At 41.7% G+C, this 27,871-nt stretch overlaps 1 protein-coding gene across 1 annotated transcript in view; it reads right to left on the bottom strand.

Moving 5' to 3' along the window:
* The window catches only part of LOC129696864 (protein eyes shut homolog), a 230,041-nt gene extending 203,710 nt beyond the window's left edge, over nucleotides 1–26,331 (bottom strand). The window contains exons 1-3 of the mRNA XM_055634937.1: nucleotides 26,245–26,331; nucleotides 22,241–22,362; nucleotides 14,153–14,412 (exon numbers count right to left, since the gene is read on the bottom strand). Of these exons, the coding sequence (XP_055490912.1) occupies nucleotides 14,153–14,412; nucleotides 22,241–22,362; nucleotides 26,245–26,331 (469 nt within the window). The remainder of the gene's footprint in view (nucleotides 1–14,152; nucleotides 14,413–22,240; nucleotides 22,363–26,244) is intronic.
* Nucleotides 26,332–27,871: the final 1,540 nt, after the last annotated feature.

The raw sequence follows: 27,871 nt of genomic DNA, 5'->3' as shown, positions 1-27,871 counted from the left end.
GGATTTCATCTTGCACTATACGTTATGTACATTATCATGTGTCTGTACAATGTGAATGGCTCGATTGTAATCACGTATTGTCTTTTCGCTGACTGGTTAGCATGCAACAAAACATCTCTTCACTGTTCCTCAGTACATGTGACTATAAACTAAACTAAGCTACTCTCTGTAAACACAGGAGGTCCAGTCGGGAGGGGAGGGGAAGGAGGATGGGAAAAGGGAGAGAAAAGAAAATGGGAGAAAGGACATGGGGCAAAGGAGGAGAAAGGAGGGAGGGGCAAAGAGAGAGAGAGTGGAAGAACCTCTGCTAATTGTGCCTCCACACTGACGAGGAGGGACTAGAGTCCACCTGGACCTTATAGACTCTATTATTTGATATTGGAAATACAACCTATAGCGTGAGCACCTTACCACAAGTGCTTGTATAGTCACGGCTGATCTGGTGGTGTCCCTGGTGCCACAGTATGTAAATGAGTTCCAATCACATTTGTATATGCCAATATACTGAAATCTTAAAATGCTTATCTAGGTGTATAATTTGCTCTATGTTCTTGCCCTTTAGTTTTGAGTTCCGCCAACCCTACACTCTTCAAGATCTCAAACTTGTCCGACTTGCATGCCAGATTTCCATTGCTTTGACACTGCAGGCTATATCTCCTGCTGAACCTATTAAGATCTGCAATATTCTCCATAGGGATTTCTGCCACATTACTTTAATTACAGTGATGCAGTGGTGCAGCATGTAGAGTTGCTGCCTCACAATACCAGAGACCCAGGTTTGACCCTGACCTCAGGTACTGTGTGTGGTATTTGCACGTTCTCCCTGTGACTGTATAGATTGCTCTAGTTTCCACCCACATCCCAAAGACATGCATGTTTGTAAATTAATTGGTCTCTGTAAATTGGCCCTAGCATGTAGGGAATAGCTGAGAATGTGGGATAACACAGTACTAGTGATCAATGGTTAGTGTGGACTCAGTGGGACAACTAGCTAGTTTCCAAGCAGTGTCTCCAAACTGAACATAATGAAACCTCTATTTCCACCTTTAAAATGCTACCTTGTAAAGGAAAATCCTTAAGAAGCAGAAATCTGTTAAAATAAATCAAAAAATGCTGGAGATATTCATCAAATCAGGCAGTGTCTGTGGGGAGCAGTACCAAAGTTGAGCTTCAGATCGACTCTCTATCTCTCTCTCTCCTGATGCTGCTTGGCATCTGAAGCATTTCCAGCACTTTTTTATTGTTATCTCCTTTAAAATTAACTCTGATACTCTTTTCATGTGAATCAGGATCAATAATGTTCTTGCTAAATATCTAATGAAGATAATGACCCAGAAATGTCATTAAAGGTGCTTTAGAAATGCAAGTTAATGTCAACTTTCAGATCTTAGTTCAAATTAGATCCTGTTCAATCATTACGCAAGGATAATACTCTGGTAATGCGTGCATTTGTGATTCCATTTTACTGAGTACTACATTCATTGTTGAATCTTTAATTTTATTAAAGGGGATAACATGAATGAAAAAAATGGCAAAATCTCTCAAAACCAACATTATCTGTCCCAGCATTTGGTAGCCAGATGTAAATGTATAACAAGGAAATAGAAATCCTAAAATTGTAACATTGCTTTTAAATGTTGTTTTCCTTGCAACTTATTGAAAACTAAGCCACAGAAATGCCTAATTTCTTCCATTTTCTGACCCTCATTTGGGTATGATTAGATTCTGTAATTCATTTAAATATCCCGAGGTTGGAGAAGGAACAAGTAAATACTAATTCAGCGTGGATTTGCATTGTTTGCTGGTGTATTATGACAGCTACTAAACACTATGCTTTTGGTGAGGCGATGTTCAGCAGGAGCCCTCATCTGTGAATCTCAGTACCTTTGTTTAAACAGTTGGCTGGCATTTGCTATTTAGACTAAGGCATGAGACAGGTTCTGACCAGGGACCACCACTTCTGCTTTGATGGGTGGAAGACAAAATTGTGGAAAAAGGCTGGGGTTGGTAGGGATGATGGGAGAAACTATTATGCAGCTGAATCCATTTAATTGGACATTACTGGACTTTATTCTGTATTAATTAATTAATCCCATATTCTGCATGGGACTAGGGGAGAATACGTGTTCAGCACAGACTAGAAAGGTCGAGATGGCCTGTTTCCGTGCTGTAAGTGTTATATAGTTATATGGTTATTAAACATTATTCCCTTTATCCCCTGTTACTGTACACTGTGGACGGCTAGATTGTAATCATCTATTTCCGCTGATTGGATAGCATAAAACAAAAAAACTTTCACTGTACCTTGGTACAACGTGACAACAAACTCAGGTAAAATAAACAGATTGTGAACTGTCATTTTAAAAGCACTCGTTAAAGGGAGGGTAAGGAGAAGTGTGGTGTCACATTATGATTGGTAAGGCTGGTGGTAGCAGATTCTCTGGTAACTTTTCAAAGATAATTGGATGAAGGTGAGAAAGAATTATAAAGTTGTGGTGAAAGAATCAGGAATGTGACCAGCTGAGACCAGCTCTCTCAAGAAGTCAGTATGGCCTCATTGGGCTGAATGACCTCCATGGAGCTGTCAGAGGCAATAGTGCTTCTAAAATGTTTCTCCCAGCCAATGTGGGAAACATAATGACACCTATGCCAACCCAATTTAAATGCCTTAAGACCTCGTAAACTAACATTGAAACTTTTTACAGTACAAGCACTTTGCAATAAGGCAGCAATTATTAAATGTGTTTCAAAAAATATGCAAAAGGTTTCTGCTGGAGTCCCACAATCTAATTTCTCAAGGAAATTACATGGTATTACAAGCCAGTATTCTTAACAGCATGTCACCAGCTCTATTATTCATAGAAGTTAATTATATTGTGTGCATTTGAAAGGAATATGGATTGCCTGCGTCTGTTTCCAATCATCACTTCGATCCCAATCTACTCTATGAAACAAATGAATGACAGAATAAATTAGTAACAATGTCCTTATCGCACCGACCATTAATTCTCACCTACATATTTCTCGACTAGTCACACAGCAAGTGATGCTAATTGCTGTGCCTCGACACTAATCCAGCAAGGAAGAATATGAAATTTAGGAAGCAGATCATCGCATCCAGCTGAAACTGGAGTCTCAGCACTAAATCACAACAGCCATTGAATAAAAAGCACACTCTGACATAAATTAGCTAGTTTAAATCTTGGGAAGAATTTCCTACTGCATAGGTGCAACACAGTGGTGCAGTGGTAGAGCTGCTCTATTGCAGCACCAGAGACCCAGTATCAATCCTGAACACGGGTGCTGTCTATATGGAGTTTTTACACTCTCCCTGTGACTGCTTGGGTTTTCTCCGTGTGCTCCGGTTTCCTCCCACATTCCAAAGACGTGCAAGTTTGAAGGTTGATTGGCTCCTACAAATTGTCCCTCGTGTGTAGGATAGAACCTGTGTATGGGTGACCGTAGGTCGGCATAGACACAGAGGACCGTAGGGGCTGTTTTCATGCTGTATCTCTACACTCAGGTCACCAGCCACTGCACCAGAGACATCGACTCATCCAGCTATTTGATGGCTTGTTAAAAGCTCTCAGAATGGAGGTCGACAATTTACTTAGTGGAAACTGATACAAGGTGCACAAGGATGTTGCCAGTGTGGGAGAACTATAGATTTGGTAAGATACTCATTGGACTAACATTGATTGCTTGGAACAAGTGAGTGGGGGGAACTTTAACTGAGATGCACAGAATCATAAGGTCTACGTTAGCCTTGTTCCTGTTCTCTTGGTTATTTAGGCCGAAAGGTTGATTGGAATGGGGCCATAAATCAAAATTAATTGGTGCTGGTATGAGAGAAGATGTTAGGGATTTTTTTTTCACTCCAGAACATTTTTGGTCTGGAAATCAATGCTGAAGGAATGACAGAGGTAAGATCCTAATTCACAGCTGTCAATCCATACCAGCCCAATGAGTGGATAGCATGGATTGAGAGTTGCAAAGTAGGCACAGCCAACTAGTTACATTTTTTGCTGGCAGAGACATGATAAACCATGTATGACTCAACTACAGAAAATGATTGCTGGGAAAGTCATGTGGGACCAATATGCCTCACCTATATTCCATCTTCTACCTTCATAATTTGTGCATCTTCTATCCTCATCCCATTATCTCACACTTCTTGACTAATCAAACCTTCCCTCCCCACCTGTATCGATCTATCACTTGCCAAACTTTTTCCCACCTACGCCTCTCTTCCAGATTTTCTCCCATCTAAAATTGTCCTAATCCATAATATCACCTGTCCATGTTCTCCAGATATGCTCCCTGACCAGCATAATTACTCCAGTACTGTGACTTTTTTTTTCCTGTTTATTTGGTTTTCTTCTGCAAAATCTTATTGAATCTGCTTTCACCACTCTGCACCACCACACATTTCAGATTGCAACAACATGCTGCAAAATAATGGGGGGGGGGGGGAGGAATATATCTTCTGTTTCATGCACTGAATGTACAATGTTGAATTCTGCTTCTGAAATTTGTTTCCATTGACATCACCATACCATATAACCATATAACCATATAACAATTACAGCACGGAAACAGGCCATCTCGGCCCTTCTAGTCCGTGCCGAACACTTATTTTCCCCTGGTCCCATCTACCTGCACTCAGACCACAACCCTCCATTCCTTTCCCGTCCATATAACTATCCAATTTATTTTTAAATGATAAAATCGAACCTGCCTCCACCACCTCCACTGGAAGCTCATTCCACACAGCTACCACTCTCTGAGTAAAGAAGTTCCCCCTCATGTTACCCATAAACTTCTGTCCCTTAATTCTCAAGTCATGTCCTCTTGTTTGAATCTTCCCTACTCCCAGTTTTAAAGACTATCAAGTCCCCCCTTAACCTTCTGCGCTCCAAAGAATAAAGACCTAACTTGTTCAACCTTTCTCTGTAACTTAGTTGCTGAAACCCAGGCAACATTCTAGTAAATCTCCTCTGTACTCTCTCTATTTTGTTGACATCCTTTCTATAATTAGGCGACCAAAATTGTACACCATACTCCAGAATTGAGAATATACAAGGTCATTACATCATTGTCTTGTGCATAGAACAGAAAATGCACTTCTACCCCAACATCATCCCTTCTCTCCTGTGGCTCCATCGCTGTTTGCTGATTACCTCTTGACTAAAATATTGCTTAACTGCGCATCCCCATAATGGCCAGTGGTGAACAATCAGAGAATAATCTCCAAGCTACCATCAACTCATTGGTGGAAGCATAGAAAAGGATGGGTCCTACACTCAACATCTGCAAGATGAAAGTACTCAACCAAGTTGCAGTCCACTATATAACAGTCCTCCAACAACAGAGCTTCATGTTGAGATCCTGGAAAACATGGATCACTGGATTCAAAACTAATTCTATAAACCTTTGGAAGAACCACAGTTGTTTATATATACAGTATGCACTATTTTGTATATATATGATAAAAACTCGACGTGACTTGCTGAATGTCCCATGCCCCATTTGCATTGTCCCCATGATTGGAGGTGAAAAAAAAAACATTAAAATAAAATGATGATCCAAAATCTATCAGAATTCAGAACTCTCCCTGATCACAACAATAATCTGCAGAAATGGAAACACGAATGAAATTAAAACATAAGTTAAAAACCCATGAAACATTCTTGCCATAGAGGGAGTACAGAGAAGGTTCACCAGACTGATTCCTGGGATGTCAGGACTTTCATATGAAGAAAGACTGGATAGACTCGGCTTGTACTCGTTAGAATTTAGATGATTGAGGGGGGATCTTATAGAAACTTACAAAATTCTTAAGGGGTTGGACAGGCTAGATGCAGGGAGATTGTTCCCGATGTTGGGGAAGTCCAGAACAAGGGGTCACAGTTTAAGGATAAGGGGGAAATCTTTTCGGACTGAGATGAGAAAAACATTTTTTACACAGAGAGTGATGAATCTCTGGAATTCTCTGCCACAGAAGGTAGTTGAGGCCAGTTCATTGGCTATATTTAAGAGGGAGTTAGATGTGGCCCTTGTGGCTAAAGGGATGGAGAGAAGGCAGGTACAGGATACTGAGTTGGATGATCAGCCATGATCATATTGAATGACGGTAGAGGCTCGAAGGGCCGAATGGCCTACTCCTGCACCTACTTTCTATGTTTCTATATCACGTTACAGATTTTATTTTGAAAACATTTTAGATTTTTTTTACATTGGATATATTATTTCTTCAGCTCTTACTCAGCCACCCTGCTCTGATATTAAATTAAGCAGAAAATGAGAATGTTTTCAATCTGATATTATTTAGTGATACACGTGTCAGGATAAAAAGCACATTTAAATGCAACCTATTGCTTCTTGGGTTGCACAAATCACTCAAGCTTAGACCTGAAATTGCAAATCGATGGCAACCATAAATGACCTGTTCTAGGCAATTGTTTTTTTTTTGAGGTATTGGGGTTGTGTATCTTATTGCATGCTCAAATGACTTAATGTCAAATTTCATTCCTTGAGCTTGTCAATGATTAATTAATTTCACATACTGGAATGTAGCAAATATTTTCATTTATCTTTCTATGACGCCCAGTACTATTGGATCAATGTGAAAGGATATTATGTTTATGAAAGTAACATCAGTGACCTCCATGAAGTTGGGATATAATGGGTGCTTCATCATTTGACAAATAAATACAAAAATAATAATTTCAAACTTTTGCAGACAAGCCAGAACTATGGCTTTGACCAAAACTATCATTCCCAAGAGTCGATTCAGTGAAAATAATTTCAGTCAGAGACAATCTATAGCAAATTCCCAAATAGCCAATGTGACATTCAGGTTATTTCAGGCTCCTGTTGGTCTCCTCCAGTTGTTTTAAATATGTTAAATTTAAGTTCCAAGGTAAATGCTAATATAATGGATTGCAAAGTGAGGGACAGCTTTTTATTCTTAGTCTCCAAAGCAATCAGTACAATCACTGAATGGTTAGTGTGAAGCCCAAACCTGATTAACATAGAACATACAACGCAGGATAGTGCCCTTTGGCCCACAATGTTTGTGCCAAACATGATGGCTAGTTAAACTGATCTTATCTGCCTGTACATTATCCACATCAGTCTATTTCCTGAACTTCTATGTACCTATCCAAAAGCTTCTTAAACAACACTATCATATCTACCTCCACCACCACCCCTGGTAATGCGGTCCAGGCCCCCACCACTATCAGTCCAAAAAAACTTGCCCCACACATCTCCATTAAATTTTCCCCGCACTCCCCATATAGCTATGCCCTCTAGTGTTGGGCATTTCCAACCTGGGAAAAGGGTTCTGACTGGCTACTCTATCTATGCCTCTCATAATTTTATATAATTCTATCGTCTCCCCTGCACCTCTGACATTCCAGGGAAAGCAACCCAAGTCTATCCAACCTCTCCCTTTAATGAAACCATCTAATACAGACAGCATTCTGGTAAACCTCCCTGTAATGGGGCAATCAGAATTGCATGCAATACTCCAAATGCCACCGAACAAAGTCTGATAGAGCTACATCATCACTTCCTGACTCTTATATTCAATGCCTCTAGCAATGAAGGCAGACATACCATTGTCGTCTTAACCAGCCTATCTGCTTGTGCTGCCACTGTCAGTGAGTTATTAACTTGGACTGCAAGATCTCTCTGTGCATCAATGGTGTTATGGGTTTTCCCTTTAACTGTGTACTCTCTCTTTACATGCAACCTCCTAAAGTGCATCACCTCACAGCTGCTTATCTCTTCATCCATATCTGCCAACTCTTCACCCATTTCTTCAGCTGCCGTATATTCCACTGAATCTTCTGGCAGCATTCCTCACCGTCTTCAACTCCTCCAATTTGGTTGTCACAGCAATCCTACTCACCAACCCGTCTACATTTACATCGGCCCACCATGTCCACCACGACCAGCAATTCACACAGACTATCCTCTATCCTACACACGCAAGGGACAATCTACAATGTTACCGAGCCAATTAACCTACAAACCTGTACGTCTTTGGAGTGTGGGCGGAGAAAACCCACGGAGGTCACGGGGAGAACAAACAAACTACAGACAGCCAATCCCCCGTAGTCAGGATCGAACCCGGGTCTCGATCTATGTAAAGCAGCAACTCTACCACTGCGCTACTGTGCTTTGTTGCAACAGTGCAAGAACTCACTGCAAACATGGGGGTCATTGGATACAGCTGCTCCGTAAAGCGAATGTATAATCTGCATTTGCTTTCTCTGTCACTGAAGTGAGAGCAGAGGTTTGGGAAATAAACGCAATATGTTCAAGGGCCTTCACCTACATTATAAGGGACGCCACAGTTCAGGAAAGAGGAAGGGGTTTCAGCGACACCTGTACATATTGTCTCATTAAAAAATCGAATGCGGAGGAGATGGAGAAACTCACAAAATGGGAATAAATCCTAGCAGGCATATTGTGAGGAAGTTGTGGGTGTCTGTCTGCTTGTATTAGCTGTTCGTGTCCAGCCTATATATTAATGAAGGTTTAGGATGGTGGACAGGATGTCAATAAAAGTGATCTGCTTTGTCCCGGATAATGCAGCAGTGTGATTCTTGGTAATTCTATCACTATCGTGCAGTCTCTCCCTTTTAAGAACAACGTGTGTTTGAAGATAACTTATTGTTCTTCTAGAGCAGTGGTTCCCAACGTGGGGCGTATGCCCCACAGGGGGGGCAATTTGATTTTTAAGGGGGGCAATTGAGCGCGACTGAGGAGGTCTGGGTCCAAATTTTCGATTTTTATTTTTTTGGATTTTCCATCAGGTAAACATATGTAGTTTATGTTTCAGATGTTATTTTGAGTAAATAATTTTTTGGGGGTAAAAAGGGTCTTTATTGTGTAGTTATTACATAATCACCGCGCCATCGCTTTCAGCTGAAACGGAGTTCACTTTTTAAATTATAAGAATTATATATCACCACATGGGGGAGTGGGGGGGGCATCAGGATTTTAGAGGTGATTAGGTGGGGCATGGCCAAAAAAAGGTTGGGAACCAATGTTCTAGAGTGAGAAAATAAAGAAAGCAACTATTTTTTATACTGTGCATGGTAGGGAGGCAGGATGACTAAACACATATAATTGCCTGCTAGTCTTGTTGAAGCTGCACTCATGCAGGCAAATGGAAATTATTGCATTACATTCCTGATTTATGCCTTACAAATATGACAGGGGCAAGCTACTTGCTGCAGGACATATAGCCTCTGATCTGCTTCTTGTCATCACAAACGTGGCTCCAATTGGTATTCTGTGTAATGCTGGCATCTAGGATGGGGCTGAGTATAGGGGATTCCGTGATGCTGATCCTCACTTAAGTTCTAACAGAGAAAGGTTTGTCTCACCCTTTTTCTCCCTGCTCCAATCCAGCAGAAGGTACATAAACTTGAAAGCATACACCACCAAAGTCAGGAACAGCTTATTTTCCTCTGTAATTAGGATTACAACCAGTCCTACCATTAACTAAGGTAATGTCTGATTCACCTCATTGCGGACATTGGACTTTGTCTATGGAACTGCTGCGTTGAGAAATATATTCTGCACTCTTCATTTTCTCCTTTGCTCTAAATATTGTACTGAATTTGACTTGATTGTATTTATATATAGTATGATCTGATCTGATAGAATGCAAAACAAAACTGTTCACTACATCTCGGTGCATGTTGCAATAATAAACCTAAATCTACATCTTGATCTGGTACTTCAGTAATGTGAATGTTACTTGTTACCTGTCAGTTGTGTAGGTTTTGCTGTTTGCAGACATTGGCTGCTTGATTTGCTGAAGAGTTGCAAATGGAATTGAATATCGGGCAATCATCATACAATACAATACCGTTTATAGTCATTTGAACCTCAGATTAAGTTCAAATGAAATTTGGTTTCTGCAGTCATACAGCAAGAAAAAAAAACCAAGACACATAATTAACAAAATTTACACAAACATCCATCACAGTGAATCACCTCCTCACTGTGATGGAAGGCAAAGTCATTGTCTCTCCCCTGTTTTGCATTCTCCTCCCAATGTAAAATCTTGATGTTGGAGCTCCCGGCGGGCGATGGCAAGTTCCGTTAAAGCCGTGCGGGGCGATGTAAGGCCCCGCTCCGGGTCGTTTTCAACCCCGCAATTCGGGCGGGAGTAGTTGCCATTGCTGGAGCTCAAAAAACGGTCTCCCACCAGGGACCCGCTAGCTCCCGATGTCACCGTCCACCGGGCCGGCGGCTGGAGCCTCCGAAGCTCCGGGGTCAGGTCGCAGCCGCGCGCCACCATAGCTCTCCACACTCCGAAGCCGGCCAGCTCCACAATGGTGAGTCCGCAGGCTCCGCGACTGGAGCCCCCAGGTCATTCCGGTTGGAGGCCGATCCACGGTGCTCGGGCCAAATGACAACGGAAACCCGACAGGGAAAAGGTCGGGTCCCCCATACAGGGAAGAGATTTAAAAGTCCCACCCACCACATGTACGAAGCTAAAAACAATATATAAACTACAACCAAACTATACTCTCAACAGGACAAAAATAAAAAATTAAAAAGACAGACTGCAGGGGCCGCTGCCGCGAGGCGCTGCTATCTCTGAACATCCCTACTTGAACGCCATCTTTGAACATCCCATCATTACTTCTAACTTGATGAAGGTTAGAACAAACTGATGAAGCGGCTGTAGATGGTTAGGGCTAGGATTCTGTGATGTTCTGGGCTGAATGATAGATCTTTAACAAAATTAGCTTTAATATGAATTTGTCCTTGAACCATTGAAGAATTCTTACCACTATGTCCATTGACTTCTTGATGCCACACTGCTTGAAAAGCTGCTTGTGGCCAAGGGCAGTCACTCTCGCCACATCTAGAACGCAAGCATTTGATCTATGTTTGAACTATGGCTGTAACATGACCTGGAGTCATGGTTCTGACAGAATCCAAGCCAAGCCCCAGCCAGAATAGAGTGGATAAATGTCACTTGATAATCCAATCAATTCACATCATATTCAGTTCCATTGCCTCCTTTGGAAGAAAGAAAAACAATACCTTTCTCAGGCATTACTATGTCTTGACATAGAACAGCGTAAGGCCATTGATTTTTTTGAATGTCTTACCATTTAACTAGATCACAGCTAATCAGACCAGAACTTCATCTAGCTACCCAGAAAGTTATGAGGCACAGCCTTAAATTCTTTTCCCTTAAGGGCTTAAAACTGGCTGTGTAGGAGAGTGGATTGAAATCAGCAGCTTCAATCTTCAATTGGGCCTGATTCTTTCTCTTTCTTATTAAAAAAAAGAGCACAAAATATTCTCCCACACCAGCGTCCAATTCAGCCCGAGATTCCAGCCAACTTTTCTCTGCGCACCTTATATGTTAGCAACAATGGAGGAGTTCCTGTAAAATTTGACATTAAGGCCTCTTGTACCATTGAGGTAGACATTGCATGAGGGAGAATATGGCAAACTATGAGTTTTGAATTGCTCTGCTGAACAGTTGTCACAAATGTGATGTTCTGAATGGTCAACAACCACATCAGATTCTAAGGAAGAAGAGAGAATCTATTCCATCATTGACCTCAGTTCATGATGTTTAAACAGGAGTCTGATACATTCTGCTTTGTTTTTGTACTGTAGGTGCTTTTAAGATCTGACAACAATAGTCTGTACTAATACTTATCCCCTGATATCTATTTTCAAATCCTAGGGATAATGGATGAAGGGAACTAAAGGAAATAAGTTAAACTTATCAACTCCTCCTACTCTCAATTAATGCCTTTAAAACAAAATTACCAGGTTTATTTGAGACCCTCATGCAGGATCCAATTTCATCACATTGACTCTGAAACTAATTTAAGATGCTCTCTTTATAAAAATAACTGAAATCGAACCAATGCGTTCACGGGAAAAAAAGACGCTCAAAATATTTTCACTTTCAAGTGGATTAATTCATTGTTACTGGCGTAGGACATCATGTTATATGAAATTCAAAGTATGAAATTTTGCATCAATATGCACTAGTTATTGCAATGTGGGAAACTGTGATGATTAACTATTGCTAGATCTGATGTTGTGCAAAAAAATACTTTTACAGTAGATGCAATCATTTTAGTCTATTAGGCATGGAAATTCCCATTATAAAAAGCAATGACATTGGAGTCTTTAGTGCCTGGAGAATAATGTGAGTCACGGTGAAACAGCATTGTTATCTTGACAAACTCTTTTCATAAAGACATTATCTGAGCAATGGTATTCATATCACAGATGAGATGAATACCCAAAATGGAAATGACAAAAAAACACAAAAGCCATGCCCTGACTAACTCATATATAAACATGCTTCATTATAGTACAACACACACAATATATTTGTTACGGAGAACACCCAATATATCTCTTACCAATTTTGCTTTGTAGCACTAATCAAATTATTTTGAAAATTAAGTTGGGTTCATGCAACACGTGATGTACTCCATTAGGGTGATATGAATTTTGCAATTTAATAGATATTTAATGGAAATCTGAAATGCCATGGCCTGATTGTGTATTTGAATTTCTCTATTTTCCCAACTTGAGCTCATTTATTTTGTTTGGTTTTTGTGTCACCTCTTTAAATGAATAAATTAGAGATTCTTCAGCAAAACTCAGGGTATCATTGTCAAATTGATATAAAGCTGGCTAGCCAACATGCATCCTAAGTAGGCAAAGCAGTTTTGGAGATGGTGGGCATAATTTAGAAACACATTTTTAAGTTCAATTTTTCCTCAGTTCCTCTCTCTGTCTTTCCTTGTGGTCCTGTAATTTATTCCACTTCGTAATACCCTCGGCTTTACTTTGATTATTTTACCACATCTGCATTATAAGTTGATAAACATGGTAGAATGCGATAGACAGAATGTTCTGGAGCATGACAGTTCCTTTCTTACAAACAACTGATGCATGATAAACTCAGATTTGCAATTACACATAGTTCATAATTTTATATAATTACGCCTCACATTTCTTTAACAGTTGGCAACAGCTTTGCAATGAACTAATACAGATTTGGAGTGTTATAGCATCAGGGAACCATACAACATTGAAAGCACACAAAAATGTTGGAGAAACTCAGCGGGTGCAGCAGCATCTATGGAGCGAAGGAAATAGGCAACGTTTCGGGCCGAAACCCTTCTTCAGACCGCTGGGTTTCTCCAGCATTTTTGTGTACCTTCGATTTTAAAGCATCTGCAGTTCCTTCTTAAACACATACAACATTGAAGGCAGCCACTTGGTCTATTTGGGCTGTGCCAACGCTGAGGTAGCTGTCAAATTGTTTCACTTCCATTCTTTATCCCTGGTTCCTTGCAATGTTTTCCCCAACATTTCAGGAATAATCTGTAAAGTAATCCATGCAAAACATCCAATGCCACTGGGACTACATGCATGGACAGAGACCATTATCTCAGCTGATGAGACCATTTGTGGGAAGGTGCACTGAAAACGGGTAGAATTGAAGGGAGAAAGAATACAGATGAGAGGCAAACATTTTAGTCACAGATCACATTTTAAAAATGACTACATTCCTGAAATAAAGTAAATCAAAGATGTTTGAACGAAGACTTAGACACTTTATAGTTTATTTAAAAATGAAATGTATTAAGTATGGAGGGGTATGTATTAAGTATGGATGTGAGGAAGCTGCAGCCACAGGGAGCATTGTTGGATTGGATTTGGGAACCACGTACAAAGAGTAAGCCTCCATACAATAATTATTTCCAGCTATAGAGGTCAATCTTCAGGCAGCACACTGGCACAGCAGATAGATCTGCTGCATCTCAGCCTCTGTGAAACAGGTTCAATACTAACCTCTGGTGCTGTTAGTGCATATTTTCACGTTTTCCCAATGACCCCGCAGATTTTCTCCGGGTGGTGTGATTTGCTTCCATGCTCAAAGATGTGCTGATTGGTAGGTTAATTGGCCACTTTAAATTGCCCCGAGTGTGTTAGTAAGCGGTAGAATCCAGGGGAATTGATGGGAATTTGTGGAGAATAAGATATTTAGCTCAGGCTCACCGGGCTGAAGGAGCAGCTACTGTACTGTATGGTTCTATGATATCTGAACATGCATTATTTTTCTTACCTGGCTGGCAGATGCAGAGAGCTGTCCCGTTGCTTTGTGTAATGCAAGTGGAAAGATTACTGCATGGGTTGTTGTGGATGGCACATGGATTAAACGACTGCTCACACAGGTCACCAGTGAAGAATGGGGGACAGATGCATTCAAATATTCCAGGAATGGCAGGCTCAAAGCAGGTGGCACCATTCTGGCAGGGATTGCAATCACATTCATCCACATCTTCTGTGCAAACTGACCCTTGCCAGCCTGGACTACATGTGCAGCTACAAAAACATTAAACAGAAAGGTCATTAGCTTAATGGACCATTGGGCAACGAATGGCCATACTTCAGTCCTTTATCTCAATACTCTGACATTGCTTCAGACATTCATACTGAAAGGAGGCCAGTACAATATCTAATCTACCAAACCACAATTGAGAGTCCTGCCAATATCTGATTTAATAAAGGAAGATAAAATATTTCACTGTAGATAAATAACATTTTCAATATAACATCAGAGTATTTTTTTTTTAACTCCATTACACACTAAAAAGATGCATTGTTCTGGGGTTCAAATGTGCTTGTGTTGCAAGCAGATTGTGTTTTGTCCTTTCAGTTAAACACTTCATCTCAAACAGGGCACTTATATAATTGAACATATTACCAGATTGTTTTAACTCAGACGCTCTCATTGACATTTAGTTAAGTCACAGGGCCAAAAGGCATAGTGATACATATACTTAATGTAGAGACAAACGGTGCAGGGGTTCCTTATTCAACGCTCCTGTATTGTGCACATAGATTGAAGCTAGCAATATCCCGTCAACACCAGCCTAATTTCAACTCTTTCAATAAATTGAAAATAATTTGTAAGAAAAATGAAATCATTTAGAAAAAGTTGAGGTTAAAATCATTGAATGTTAGGTTGCTATTAATCTTGACAATGAATATCCATACCAATTATTTCCAATAGGATCAGCAAGAGAGCTCTGATCACTCTATTTCGTGATTGGCAGACTTTATTTCATTAAGAGCGTTAAAGTCGCAGCCCTATTTCCACCAATCATTCCACCACTAGGCACAAGAAGCGCAAGACGCCATTGTATGCAGATGCCGAGAGGTATGTTCAGCTCTGGCTGAACAGTTTCTTATCTTGTGATGTGGACTCAATAAGAAGAAGATAAAAACTGTTTATGTGGCCAATTTGGCTGGTGCTTAGATGTTTTCCTCTTACTGATTATGGCTGCCTTGGATTAATTACTTTCCCAGAATTACAATAATGACTTCACTTCAAAAGCACTTCCTTGGCTGCAACGTTTTTTGGGACATCCTAAGTTTGTGAAAATTATTTTGCAATTGCAAGTTATTTTTCAGTCAGTGCTGTTAGTTCCAAAAGTAACCATAACAATCACATCTAAATGAAGTGTGAATGGTTGAGTGTCGAAATCAGGGAGAGTATTTCAAGCCGTAAGAACGCCACCTTTGTCTGATACCCACAATGATGGCAACTGGCTATTGTTAGGCCCCCTATAAATAGCTTGTTGCAATGAGCCCGAGATGCCTCAAGTGGTGACAATTGGAGATTGGCTCAATTGGTGGCAATTGAACGATGCATGGACAAAACAAAATGAGAAAGACGAGAAAAGCTTAAACAAATCCCTTCTGTCCATTGGAAAGACAGATTGTTCACAGTTGCAGTAGTGTTCATTGAAAACTTTCTGAGTCATGAAATCATACAGTCCATATGATGACTCAGCAACAGTCAAAGCATGTAATTCATGGGTTGGCTAATATCTATGGTTTAATTCTTATCATCTCATCAAGTAATCTGGCAAAATCTAATTATGCCTTGCCATCAAAACTCCCACATGTACCCACATCTTGCAGACAATGTTTTCGCAGGAACTGCATAATTGTTGCCATGGAAAGACTAGCTATAAAAGAAATGCAATGGAAAGATTCTGCCCTCCATCATTACAAAATTGAATTCACACCAAAAATAAAATTTAAAGCCATCTAACTCTCGAATGAAGAATTTAAAATATTGATGCCATGTTTCAAATTGTATGACGTCTTCAAGAAACCATGTGCACCTCTCTTCTGAAAGATTGAGGGCACAGCGACGTTGTCTTCAAAGGGATTATCCAATTAGTCCCATACACCTGCATTTTCCCTGCAACCACCACAATTTCAAAAAATATATTCTTTCTGAGCTCCCACATGTGGTGGTGCAGCTGTAGAGTTGCTGCCTTTCAGCGCTTGCAGTGCCAGAGACCCGGGTTCGATCCCAACTACGGGTGCAGTCTGTATGGAGTTTGTACGTTCTCCCCGTGACCGCGTGGGTTTTGTCCGTGATCTTCGGTTTCCTCCCACACTCCAAAGACGTACAGGTTTGTAGGTTAATTGGCCTGGGGTTGTATACTTGGTATACGTGTAAATTGGCCCTAGTGTTTAGGCATGTGCTGGGTTTTGCGGGGATCACTGGTCGGTGCGGACTCGATGGGCCAAAGGGCCTGTTTCTGTGCTGTATCTCTAAACTAAACTACAACTATGTACGTATTGCTTTCCTCTTGAACATTCCTGTTGAATCTTTCAATGTCCTGCATGCAGTCTAATAAGAGCATATATTTGTCAAAGGCCTTTGACAGAATGAAAATTGCCAAGGTGTTTCAAATGGACTTCAGCAAACTGAATCTGAGACAGCCACGTAAAGCGAGATTAGGATGGATGAGCAAACTATTGATTGAAGATGATAGTTCCTCCCAAAAAAGGAGAGAGGCAAATGGTGAAGTGCAGAAACAAGGAAATGTATTTCACAGCCTCGGATCTTGTCAGCTCAAATCAGGCCTGACAATGAGGCGGCAAAGGCATTCAGGGCCTGAGAGAGGTTAGACTCAGTGAAGTATGAAACTCAGCAGGGACATTTTAGAGCTGAGGGAGGTTACAGGGATGAGGAGGGGTGAATTGTGTGATGTTTGATGTTTAAAGTAGTGATTGTGCACAGCACATTTAGAAGGGATATTAAAACTCCCTTTCGAGGTTCATACAAGGGCGGAGGCACAAAGAGGCCCATAAATTACTCAGGTGGGATCAGAAAATTGATAGAGTTTTCCTCAAGTGTGTTAAAATCTATGCTGCCAATTCTCTGATTATTGCTTTCTTTATGGGCTATTCTTTATGTTGCACCAATAAGTGCACCAAAGCAGTAATACAAAATCAATTCTTCTTTTTCATGAAAGGAAACACAAGTTTTTGAAATTGATTTTGGCAAAATAAGATTTTCCTGAGCCAGCAACTTTGATTTTTCTCTAAATGAATTCCAATCCCAACCAACCTTCCAGCAGTTTCAGTTTGGTTAAAAACTATTGATTTATTTGGAGATTCATAATCTCCTCTTTCTCTCACTATCAAGACCGTGCTCACTTGCTTTAGAAGTCTATAGTCTGCCATAAAGAAGACTGGGTTGGCAAACATGTTAAAGGAAATTCCATTTACTTTATTATTAATCTGCTGGATAAAGATTTAAATAATTGGTTAGATCATCTTGGGTGTGGCCCCACCAGCACCTTCAAGAGTCAAGAGAGAGTCAAGAGTCAATTTAATTGTCATTTGGACCCCTGGAGGTCCAAACAAAATGCCGTTTCTGCAGCCATACAATACACACAAATAGACCCCAGACACAACATAATTACATTTAACATAAACATCCATCACATAACTGTGATGGAGGCCAAAAAAAAACTTATCTCTCCACTGCACTCTCCTCCCCCCGATGTCAGAGTCAAAGTCATAGCCCCCGGCTGGCGATGGCGATTGTCCCGCGGCCATTGAAGCCACGCCGGGTGGTGCGAGGTCGCACACCGGGTCTTGGTGTTGGAACCCCCGGTGTGCGCTCGCAAAGTCCCGTGGCCGTTCCAGCCGCGCGGGGCAATGGTGTTAGGCCCCGCTCCAGGAGCTCTTCGACCCCGCAACTCGGGCGGGAGACAGATGTGGGCAGCTGACCTCGCTGGCATCCTACTGCCCAAGTCCATCAGTGACGGGACAGTGGCACAGCAGTAGAGTTGCTGCCTAACAGCGCCAGAGACCTGGATTCGACCCTGACTATGGGTGCCGTCTGTACGAGGTTTGTATGCTCTCCCTTTGGCTGCATGGGTTTTCTCTGGGTGCTTTGGTTTCCTCCCACATATAAAAGATCAAAGGTTTCAAAGTTCTTTTATTGTCACGTGTACAGTGTGATATGCGAATTACCATACAGCCATACCAAAAAAAGCAACAAGACACACATCTACATAAAAGTTAGCATAACCATCCACCACAGCGGATTCCTCACATTCCTATACTGGGATAGAAGGTAATAAAGTCTGATGTCTGATCTTCTTCCCTCTTATTTCTCCCCCGGTCGGGGCCGTCGAACCATCTGTCAGGGCAATCGAAGCCCCCGCGTCTGGGCGGTCGAAGCTCCTATGGCTTGGAGTTCCCGAAGTCGATCTCTGACCAGAGACCGCGGGCACCACGATGTTAAATTCTGAAGGCACCTGCGGTAGAGCTCAGAGGTCGATCCCTGGCAAAAGGACCGTGAGCTCCGCGATGTTAAAGTCCCGCAGGCACTGCGGTGGAGCTCTCGAAATCGGTCTCCAGCAAAGGCCGCCGACTCCTTGATGTTATATCCGTGCAGTTAGGACGGATATACGATACGTTTAAAAAAATCACATCTCCCTTGAGGTAAGAGATTAGAAAAAGCTTCCCCCAACTCCCTCCCCCACCCTGCACATACAACAAGCTAAAGAACACTAAAAACATACATTTAATACATACTAAAAAAACAACGACGAAGAAGGGGACAGATAGACTGTTGGCGAGGCAGCCATTGCGGGTTTGTAGGTTAATTGACTTTGGTAAAATTGTAAATTGTCCCAAGTATGTAGGATAATGTTAGTGTACGGATTGATCACTGGTCTCAGTGGGCCGGAGGGCCTGTTTCCATGCTGTATCTCTAAACTCAGGCCTCAGTAGTGTAGGCCTCAGGCTAAGATCCTGTTCCCAGAAGGATTTAACAGGTTTAACAGGAGGCTAAGATCATGGTTGAGCCTTGATTATTTATAAATGTATATGACATAATTGATAAAAATGAATAAAAGTAAAAATAAAACAATTAAACCTTTGAGCAGAAAAAAAAGTCAAATCAATTTAAATATTTACTGCTTTTTTTTCCTCACCCTAAGGCCAAGAATGAAATTAATTTTGTTTTCACTACCTCAATCAGTCTGACCTTGCGAGGATCGCAGAGATAATTTCTCCCAAGTAATTTGGGAGAGTGCAGAAAGTCTGGGTCTCGCTGCACAGAATGCAGAGACAGATTACCAAGTGCCATAGTGATTCTTGGACAGATAAATCCTAGACTTGTGCAGAGGCATTATTTCCATTGAAAGAGCTGGTAGTTCCCTTGCCTGTTTGAAAAATTACTAAGTCCTTCTTAATCTTTGATGGATCACCAGTTGAATAGCCACATATCTGTTTCAGTATTTAAAATGAAGCTCTTGGGTTTTCTATTGGATTTTGCTTCCATCTTTACAATGTTTAATTTTGTGAAATAGTGCTTTATAAATCTAAAAATTACAATAAATGCACAATTATTTCATAATTAATTTTTTAGTTCCTGTCAACTATCAATGGCAAGGACAGTATTTATTGCCCTTGAGAAGGTGGTGATGATTTGTCATCTCAAATTGCTGCAGTTCTTTTGTTGAATTGTGTACCAAAGTACGGCTGGGGAGGGAGTTTCAGGATTTGACTGGTGGTATATTTTCAAGTCAGGTGCATTGGAGAGTAACCATTAGGGATTGTCATCGCAAAACATCGGCCATCCTTACTCTTCTTGATGGGAGTGATCACAAGCTGGCAAGGTACTACTGATGTGGTCCGAGTAAGTTATTCCAGTTTGATTCACAGTATAGCCACTGTGCTAGACGACTGGGCCATGAATGTTTAGGTATCGGTGTGGGGGAGGAGAGGAATGAGCCTCTTTTTGGTAGACAGTGCTGAGCTTCGTGTGAGCTTTTAGAGATGCATTAATTCATGCAATAGGGAGCACAAGAACATAAAAGACTGTACAGACTCAGCGCAGTCCATCAAAAGCATCTACCTGAGGCGCTGCCTCAAGAAGACAGCATCTATCATAAGAATCCCCGCTATCCGTCTTCTTGTTCCCACCACCGGGCAAGACGTAGAGAAGCCTGACATTTCGCACCACCAGGTTCAGCATCAGCTACTTTCCTGCAACTATCAGGTTTTAGAAGCAGCCTGCACAACCCTAATCCTATCTTATCAACAGAGTGCATTGGACTATTTCTTGCACTATCACAGACTTGTTTTTATTTTTCTAATTCTGTTATAACTAATGATTTTTTATTTGCACAACTTTTTTCTTTTTACTTCTTCCTGCAGAATCTTATGTATAATTTATGTATAATTTAATTTTAGTATGTTTGTCTCAGTCTTTGTGCCTGTGATGCAGCAGCGAGAGGCAAGATTTTCATTTTACCTGTACCTCCTGAACTTATGCATATGACAGTAAACTCAACATGATTTGACGTCACTTCACACTGCTTATTTGCAAAGGGTTGAAATCAGAGGATGAGTAATCTATTACAGGAGATCCTGTCACTGACCTGCTCTTGTAACAACAAAATTCATGTAGCTGATCAAGTTGAGATTTTGATTAAAGATGACCCTGAGGATGTTGTCATTGGAAGATGCAGCAATGGTAATGCCACAGGACATTAACGGTGGATGGTCAAACTTTCCTTGTTGGAGACAGCCATTGACTGGCATTTTAGTGGCCCAAATGTTGCTCGCCACTTACTAGCCTATATCTCAATATTGTTTACTTCTTGTTGGATGCAAGTGATGCATGCCTCATTTGCTGAGAAATTGTGAATGGAAGCAAACTTTATGCAATCTTCAACAAACATCCCCACTTCTGACCTTATAATGGAAGATGGTCATTGATGAAGCAGCTTATATGCCTTGGACACTGTCCTGAGGGACTTCTGAAATGATGACCTGTGGTTGAGATGGCTCTTCTCCTCCAAGCATAACCAACTTCCTTTATTCAACTATTGGAGTGCTTTCCCCTTGAAGTCAATTGATTTTAATTTTACAAGAAGTCTTTGATGCCAGGTGGCCAACTCCCAACTTGATGTAAAGGGAAGTCACTCTGCCACCAATACATCAGTTTTGGTCTTGGCATTATAAAGACGATACAGAGAATCAGGCAAAATTGCAAAACAAAAATCTACAAGTTAATCGAACCAAGAGGTTATAATTGGTGAGAAAGACTGAATGGGCTGGGGCACTTGGCTCAATAAAGGAGATAATGAGTGGTGGTGCAACAGATAATGTTTAAAGTAAAAAGACACCTGTTAGGGTGGATAGGTACAAGGTGGTTTCACTTGCTGGTGTTCGAAAACAGGAGCCATAATATGAAGCTTTTGGTGGAGCAGTTAGTGCTGCTGCCATTCAGCTCCATTGAATCAGGTATGATCATGATCTTGGGTGCTGTCTGTGGAGTTTGCATATTCTCCCTGTGACCATGTTAGTTTCCTCCACATGTTCCGATTTTCAACCACATCCCAAAGACATACTGATTTGTAACTAGAGTAGGTGGCTGGCAGGAGAATAGGCAGGAATCGATGGGCTTGGAGAGAAAATATGTCATAGAGAAATAAGTAGGGAATGGGGCTAATTGGAATGTTCACGAGAGATGCTTAGACTTGATGGGATGAATGGCCTCATTCTATGATGTCAAGACTTAAGACACAAATAGAAGACAGTCACTAAATATTCACTTTGGGGATCGAAGAAAAATTGCACAGAATGTTAAGGGCAAGACATGAAGTAGATAAAAGAGAAACCATGGGGTAGTTGAAGGAGAATGGAAGAAAATGTTTGCATTATTACCTTATCAGGAGAGAATGGAGGGTTGTGTGAAACTGGATGGTAGGTTCAACACAATTTCATACTCGGATTGTAAATCCCTTTAATTACCCACAAACATAGAATACATTATTCATGAACAAGGATGTCCATGACTTTTGGATTGGGTACTCACTGATAGCCGTTTACAAGATCCGTACACGTTCCTCTGTTTGCACAAGGTTCGGAGGCACACTCATTGACTCTTAGTTCACAGAAATTCCCTTCCCAGCCAGGAAGACACATGCACAGGTAGCTCTGCATAGGAGGAAAGAAACTGTCAAGTAGGAAGCAATCTACTTATTTTCTCTCTGAACACATCATCTGTCTTTACTAGCATTTGTAGTTGGTACAAAAGCATAACAAGATGTATGTCAAATGAGAAAGATACTTGGATGGAAGAATATTGTTGGAAGGTTAAACGCACTCTCTGGACCTTGTGGTACTTTCCTATTCTGAACCTCAGATCTTCCATGTTCTTATACATAAACACTTGCATTGTTTACTTACAGTCCCTTGGCTGATTCAGTATAAAGATGGCAAAGTGCATTCTCCATTCAAAACCTTCCATTCCAACCCAGAAATGGAAATTCTTATTGGAAATCAATGCCACAAATAAAACAAGGAGCTGAATAAGCTTCTCTTGATCAATCTGCTTTTTCCCTTCTGCATCATCCTCACTTGCTTGTTTGAGCATTCACTTTCCTTTTCCACAGACATTTTGTTTATTTATCGTATAAAGCAGCTTAGTTTCTTGTATTCCTCTAACTCCATCGCTCGACTTACTCCATTTCAATTTGCTACTCAGTTCTTTCTCGCGATCCATTCCTTGACCACTTGTCTTTCTATTCGCAACTGCCTCAGACGCCAATCCTCAACATGGTTAACATATCTATTAAAGCTGACAGCATCTATTCTGCCAAGCCCAAACCAGCAGGGAGAACAAAGCTTTAATCAGCTCTACCAGGAACAGAAGCGGAAATTGAGAGTGTCTTCATCATTCCAGACTTCACTGAATTTCAGACAGAATACAACTGAGAACAGCTGTGATGAAGAAAAACTGCCTTGAAGACTAATTGCCAGTTATACTCATTGGTAGTAAGTTTGACTGGACACAAGCGTGAAGCAAGTGATATCAAAGTAGTTGCTAATATCTATCTCTACAGCTTGTTATTTCCATCGATTTAAATACACTAACATAACATTGTTGCTATTGGATAGCATATCACAGTGCATCAACAGACGTGTATTATCTGTGGTTGCAGTTTCATTGTGATATGATATCCAACAGCTTGATATGATGCAATGTGAACTTTCATATGTAAATTTAAGTATCAAAAAAAGTACAGAGTAATTAATAATTGCAGCAGTTCTATTTGAGCTAAGATTTCTGAATGTTTCCAAATTGATTACTGCAGAAAAAAAGATCCAGGGAAAATAATTACAATATCTTTAATATTTGCCCATTTATTTTACTCCCCACTGGCACTTTGATTCTAATTGTTAAACAATTCATTCGCTAACATGTGTAGGAAAAAACTGCAGATGCTGGTTTTTCACACAGTTGTGAGTCTGTGGAATTCTCGGCCTCAGACCTGGTGGAGGCCTGTCCTCTGGATACTTTCAAGAGAGAGCTAGATAGGGCTCTTAAAGATAGCATAGTCAGGGGATATGGGGAGAAGGCAGGAACGGGGTATTGATTGGGGATGATTAGCCATGATCCCATTGAATGGTGGTGCTGGCTCAAGAGGGCCAAATGGCCTACACCTGCACCTATTGTCTATAAATCGAAGGTAGACACATCCTCATTCGCTAACATGTTTGGTTGTACAATTTATAGATATGTACACATGACTGTGTTAAGAATGGGTCAATGACTGGGAAGTTAGTTTTGATGTCCAAATTACTCTGTGGACATTCAACTACACAAATTGAGTTCCATGCCTGTTAATGACTCCAAACTGAAATGAACATATGGGGTGGAAAATCTATCGAACGATTCCTGGCATGGAAAGAGATCCATCCATCCAACATGTTCTGTGCGATTGTTCTATTTTATATATCACAATGTCATATTTATCCCACCTTAAACCAAGCAACATGTGGGAGAAAAGAAAGTGTAAATAAAAACCCATGATAGGAGAGGGATGGTGGGGAATGAACTTATAATATAGAAAAGTACAGCACAGGAACAGGCCTTCTGTCCCACAATGTCTGTGCAGAACATAACGCCATAGGCCAAACTCACCTGCCTGCACATGATCCATATTCCCCTTCTTCCTCCATATTCATGCGCCAATCTAAAAGCCTATTAATCGCCTCCACCACCACTCCTGACAGTGCATTCCATCTTCTGTGTAAAAAATCTTGCCCTGCGCGCCTCCTTTAAACTCTGCCACTCTCACTTTAAATCTATACCTTCTAATCCTTGTCATCCTACTCTGGGAAAAAGAATGGGTGTAAATAGTGGAGCAGAAATCTGATACATTTTCTTCCCGACCCCATCAAGGAGAAACCAGACCAGGAGAGTGATGAAATGTGGCTCAAGCCTTCATCACTGATGAACACATACTGCCTAATAAAGATGTTACTCGCAGTAGGCTGCACAGATGGTTCACTGCATTGTGCACTGGAGTTATTTTGGTCAATAGCTTTCAAAGTTTATATGGCGGCGTTGCCTTAGCAGCTGCGGCTCGCCTGCAGTCTGTTTGTTTTTTTCTTTTTTGTTTGTTCTTTTGTCCTGTTTTAGTTAATTTTTGGTTTTATTATGTTGTGTATGTGTGTGGGTGGGATGGAGAAACGTGTTTTTGGTCTCTTCCTTTGGGGGGTTGCGACTTTGTATGTCATATCCCCCGTCTCCTTCTACGCCGAGGCCTAATAGCGGAGCTGGCGGCCTCGGAGCTGGGGCAGCGTTCCATCGGCAGCGGCGGCCCGACCTCGGAGCTGTGGCGTTCTGGCGGCAGCGGCAGTGGCGGCCCCGACCTCGGAGCTGTGGCGTTCTGGCAGCAGCGGGCGGCCCTGACCTCGGAGCTGTGGCGTTCTGGCAGCAGCGGCAGTGGCGGCCCCGACCTCGGAGCTGTGGCGTTCTGGCAGCAGCGGCAGCAGCGGCCTGACCTCGGAGCTGTGACTTTCTGGCGGCAGTGGTGACCCGACCTCGTGTCCACTATTTATCCAGATTTATGGTAGGACAGAATAACTGGCTCTTCTTTAAATGGAAATATCTCATACCAACTTTTCCGAAATAACCAGGGTGACATCGTCGGGAGCTCGCAGGTCACAGGTTGGTGACCTGTTTTCCGGAGCTCCCACAGTAACAGCTTCGTCCGCTGGACTGGAGGGCGGCAGCTTCGACCAACCCAGGCCGCGGAGTTTGAACCGGCCCATTCGTGGCGCTTGGATTCAGCCGCAGGACTGACTTACTTACCATCACCCGGTGGGGTCACAACATCGGGGGCCTGGATCGCCTCGGCGCAGAGGGGGAACAAGGAGGGAAGAGACAAGGACTTTAAGGACTTTTTTTGCCTTCCATCACAGTGAGGAGGTGCCTGGTGAACTCACTGTGGTGGATGTTAAATTTGTGTTTATTGTGTGTTTTTGTCATTTTAATTATATGTATGACTGCAAGGCAACAAAATTTTGTTCAGACCGAAAGGTCTGAATGACAATAAAGGCTACTTTGACTTTGACTTTTGACTTTGTAATCTGTAGCTGAGAAAACATAAGACATTTTTGCCCCTTCCCGACATCCTGAACTATCTCTGGTCCTAGACTAAGGTACAGGTCCACCGCTGATTTTCAGGCAACTGATTGTCTGGCATCTCCTTTAATCAGGACAAAATTACAAGAGAGTACTGGAGAAATGTCCCCCAGAAGCCAACACCAAAATGTGGCGCTTAGGTCCGGTGAGATGGCCAATCTCAAACTCATGGGGACATCCGTGTCAGGATTTCCGATAGGTGGGTCAAATTTCCCCTCCTGTGGCCGGGGCTCTGGAATTTCAGCCCGGCTGGGGCCAGTGTATCCATTCCCATGGCCGACCTCTGAGGCCAACTTTGCGGGCCAGTATCTCAGCCCCCCTGGTGGCCTAGGCAGGCTGTTCCAGTGCCTTTCGACTCCTCTCAGAGGCTGAGCCCACCCTACCACATTTTTGGCAAATCTCAGATCAGCGGGGATCTGCAAGGAAATTGGCACCACGGCACCATGGGCAGCCTCCAATCCAACCCTCATTGGGACTTCCAAGGGGCAAATCGTTAACGGGTGCCCGGGCTGCCCTTGCCATGTGAGAAACGAACGTTTCACTGTAAATTTAATTTACATTTAATATTTGTTTTATTTAAGTTTCATGGATTGCTTTAGAGACAGGGGTCACAGCATCCTTTAAAACCGAGATGGGAGAAGAACTTTTTTCACACAGAGAGTGGTGAAGGGGAATCCTTTAAAATGAGTAGATCAGAGGTGGCACAGTGGTGCAACGGTTGCTGCCTTACAGCTATATTTAAGCCAGAGACCCGGGTTCAATCATGACCCCAGGTGTCGTCCCTACAGCATTTATATGTTTTTCCTTTGACTGCATAGATTTTCTCCGGGTGCATAGATTTTCTCCGGGTGCTCTGGTTTTTTCTCTCACACTCCAAAGACATACAGTTTTGTCGGCTAATTGGCTTTGTGAAAATAATAAATTATCCCCAGTGTGTAGGATAGTGTTAGCGTATAGGGTGATCACTGGTTGGCATGTACTTGGTGAGGCAAAGGGCCTGTTTCCACTCTGTATCTACAAAGTTTAAAGTCTACAGTCTAAATCAGGGGTGTATTGTATTATAACGTGACCTCTGTTGTTCCGACAAAACAGATAATCCGGCAAGGCTCTGAAATCAAGGGTGCCGGAAAATTGGTGGTGGACCTGTACAAGGAGGCTGCTGTATTCATATTGCTTGCAATCCTTTGGCAAGAATACATGATGCGATTCTGCCTGGACAGCTCATTTTCATTCATTTTCTAACCAGACAGAAAGTAAAGCCAACACGAGAGGAGACTATCTAATTTTCTCCTTGGTTCTTTTCCAGAACATGTGTATATATTTAATCACCTTAAAGGCATTCCAAGGCTGGAGTGACAAATCCCACTTTAATAATAGTGTGCAGAGTAGTTCTTCTGAGGAGATCTAATGTGGCATTAGCTTTGACTACAATTACATGCAGCCTATGATGAATCTGAAGAACTCAGTTAGGCTGTCAGATATTTTTTTGCAGAGAGCTCATCGGTGCCTGGAGTGACTATCTCAATTGAAAGGTCACTTTTATTCTTGGAACATTACAGACCTTTGACAAGAACTGGCAGGAGTTTCACTGATGCAGGCGGAACCTGTGCTCTTTATTAAAATGCAGGAAAATAAGAGATTCGTATCCTGCTCCCTCAGGTCTGCTCAGGTCATCATCTGTTTAAATCAACTCTGTATAATCAAGATTACAATGAAAAGCATGCATTCTTAGTTTTCCTTTTTGGTGTGCCTAGATACATTCTTGTCCAGCTTTCCCAATCATTCCAGCTTGGGATGTGACAGTGATGACTACATTAAAGCTCTGACAGATGACATTTGTGGTTGTCTACGCTCTGCAGCTCCTATTTGTACAAACAAGGACTTCCATCAATATATTGTTTGATAAATCAGAGCAAGCCCTCACCACCTACTGTTATAATCGCCAGAAAGGTCACTACCTCCTTTCACCAGACCTAAAAAAAGGATACAATCTAAACTCCAAAATGTCAA

This window comes from Leucoraja erinacea, chromosome 5 (genome assembly GCF_028641065.1).
Source record: "Leucoraja erinacea ecotype New England chromosome 5, Leri_hhj_1, whole genome shotgun sequence".
Lineage (NCBI taxonomy): Eukaryota > Metazoa > Chordata > Chondrichthyes > Rajiformes > Rajidae > Leucoraja > Leucoraja erinaceus.
This window is presented reverse-complemented; position numbering and strand designations above follow the sequence as displayed.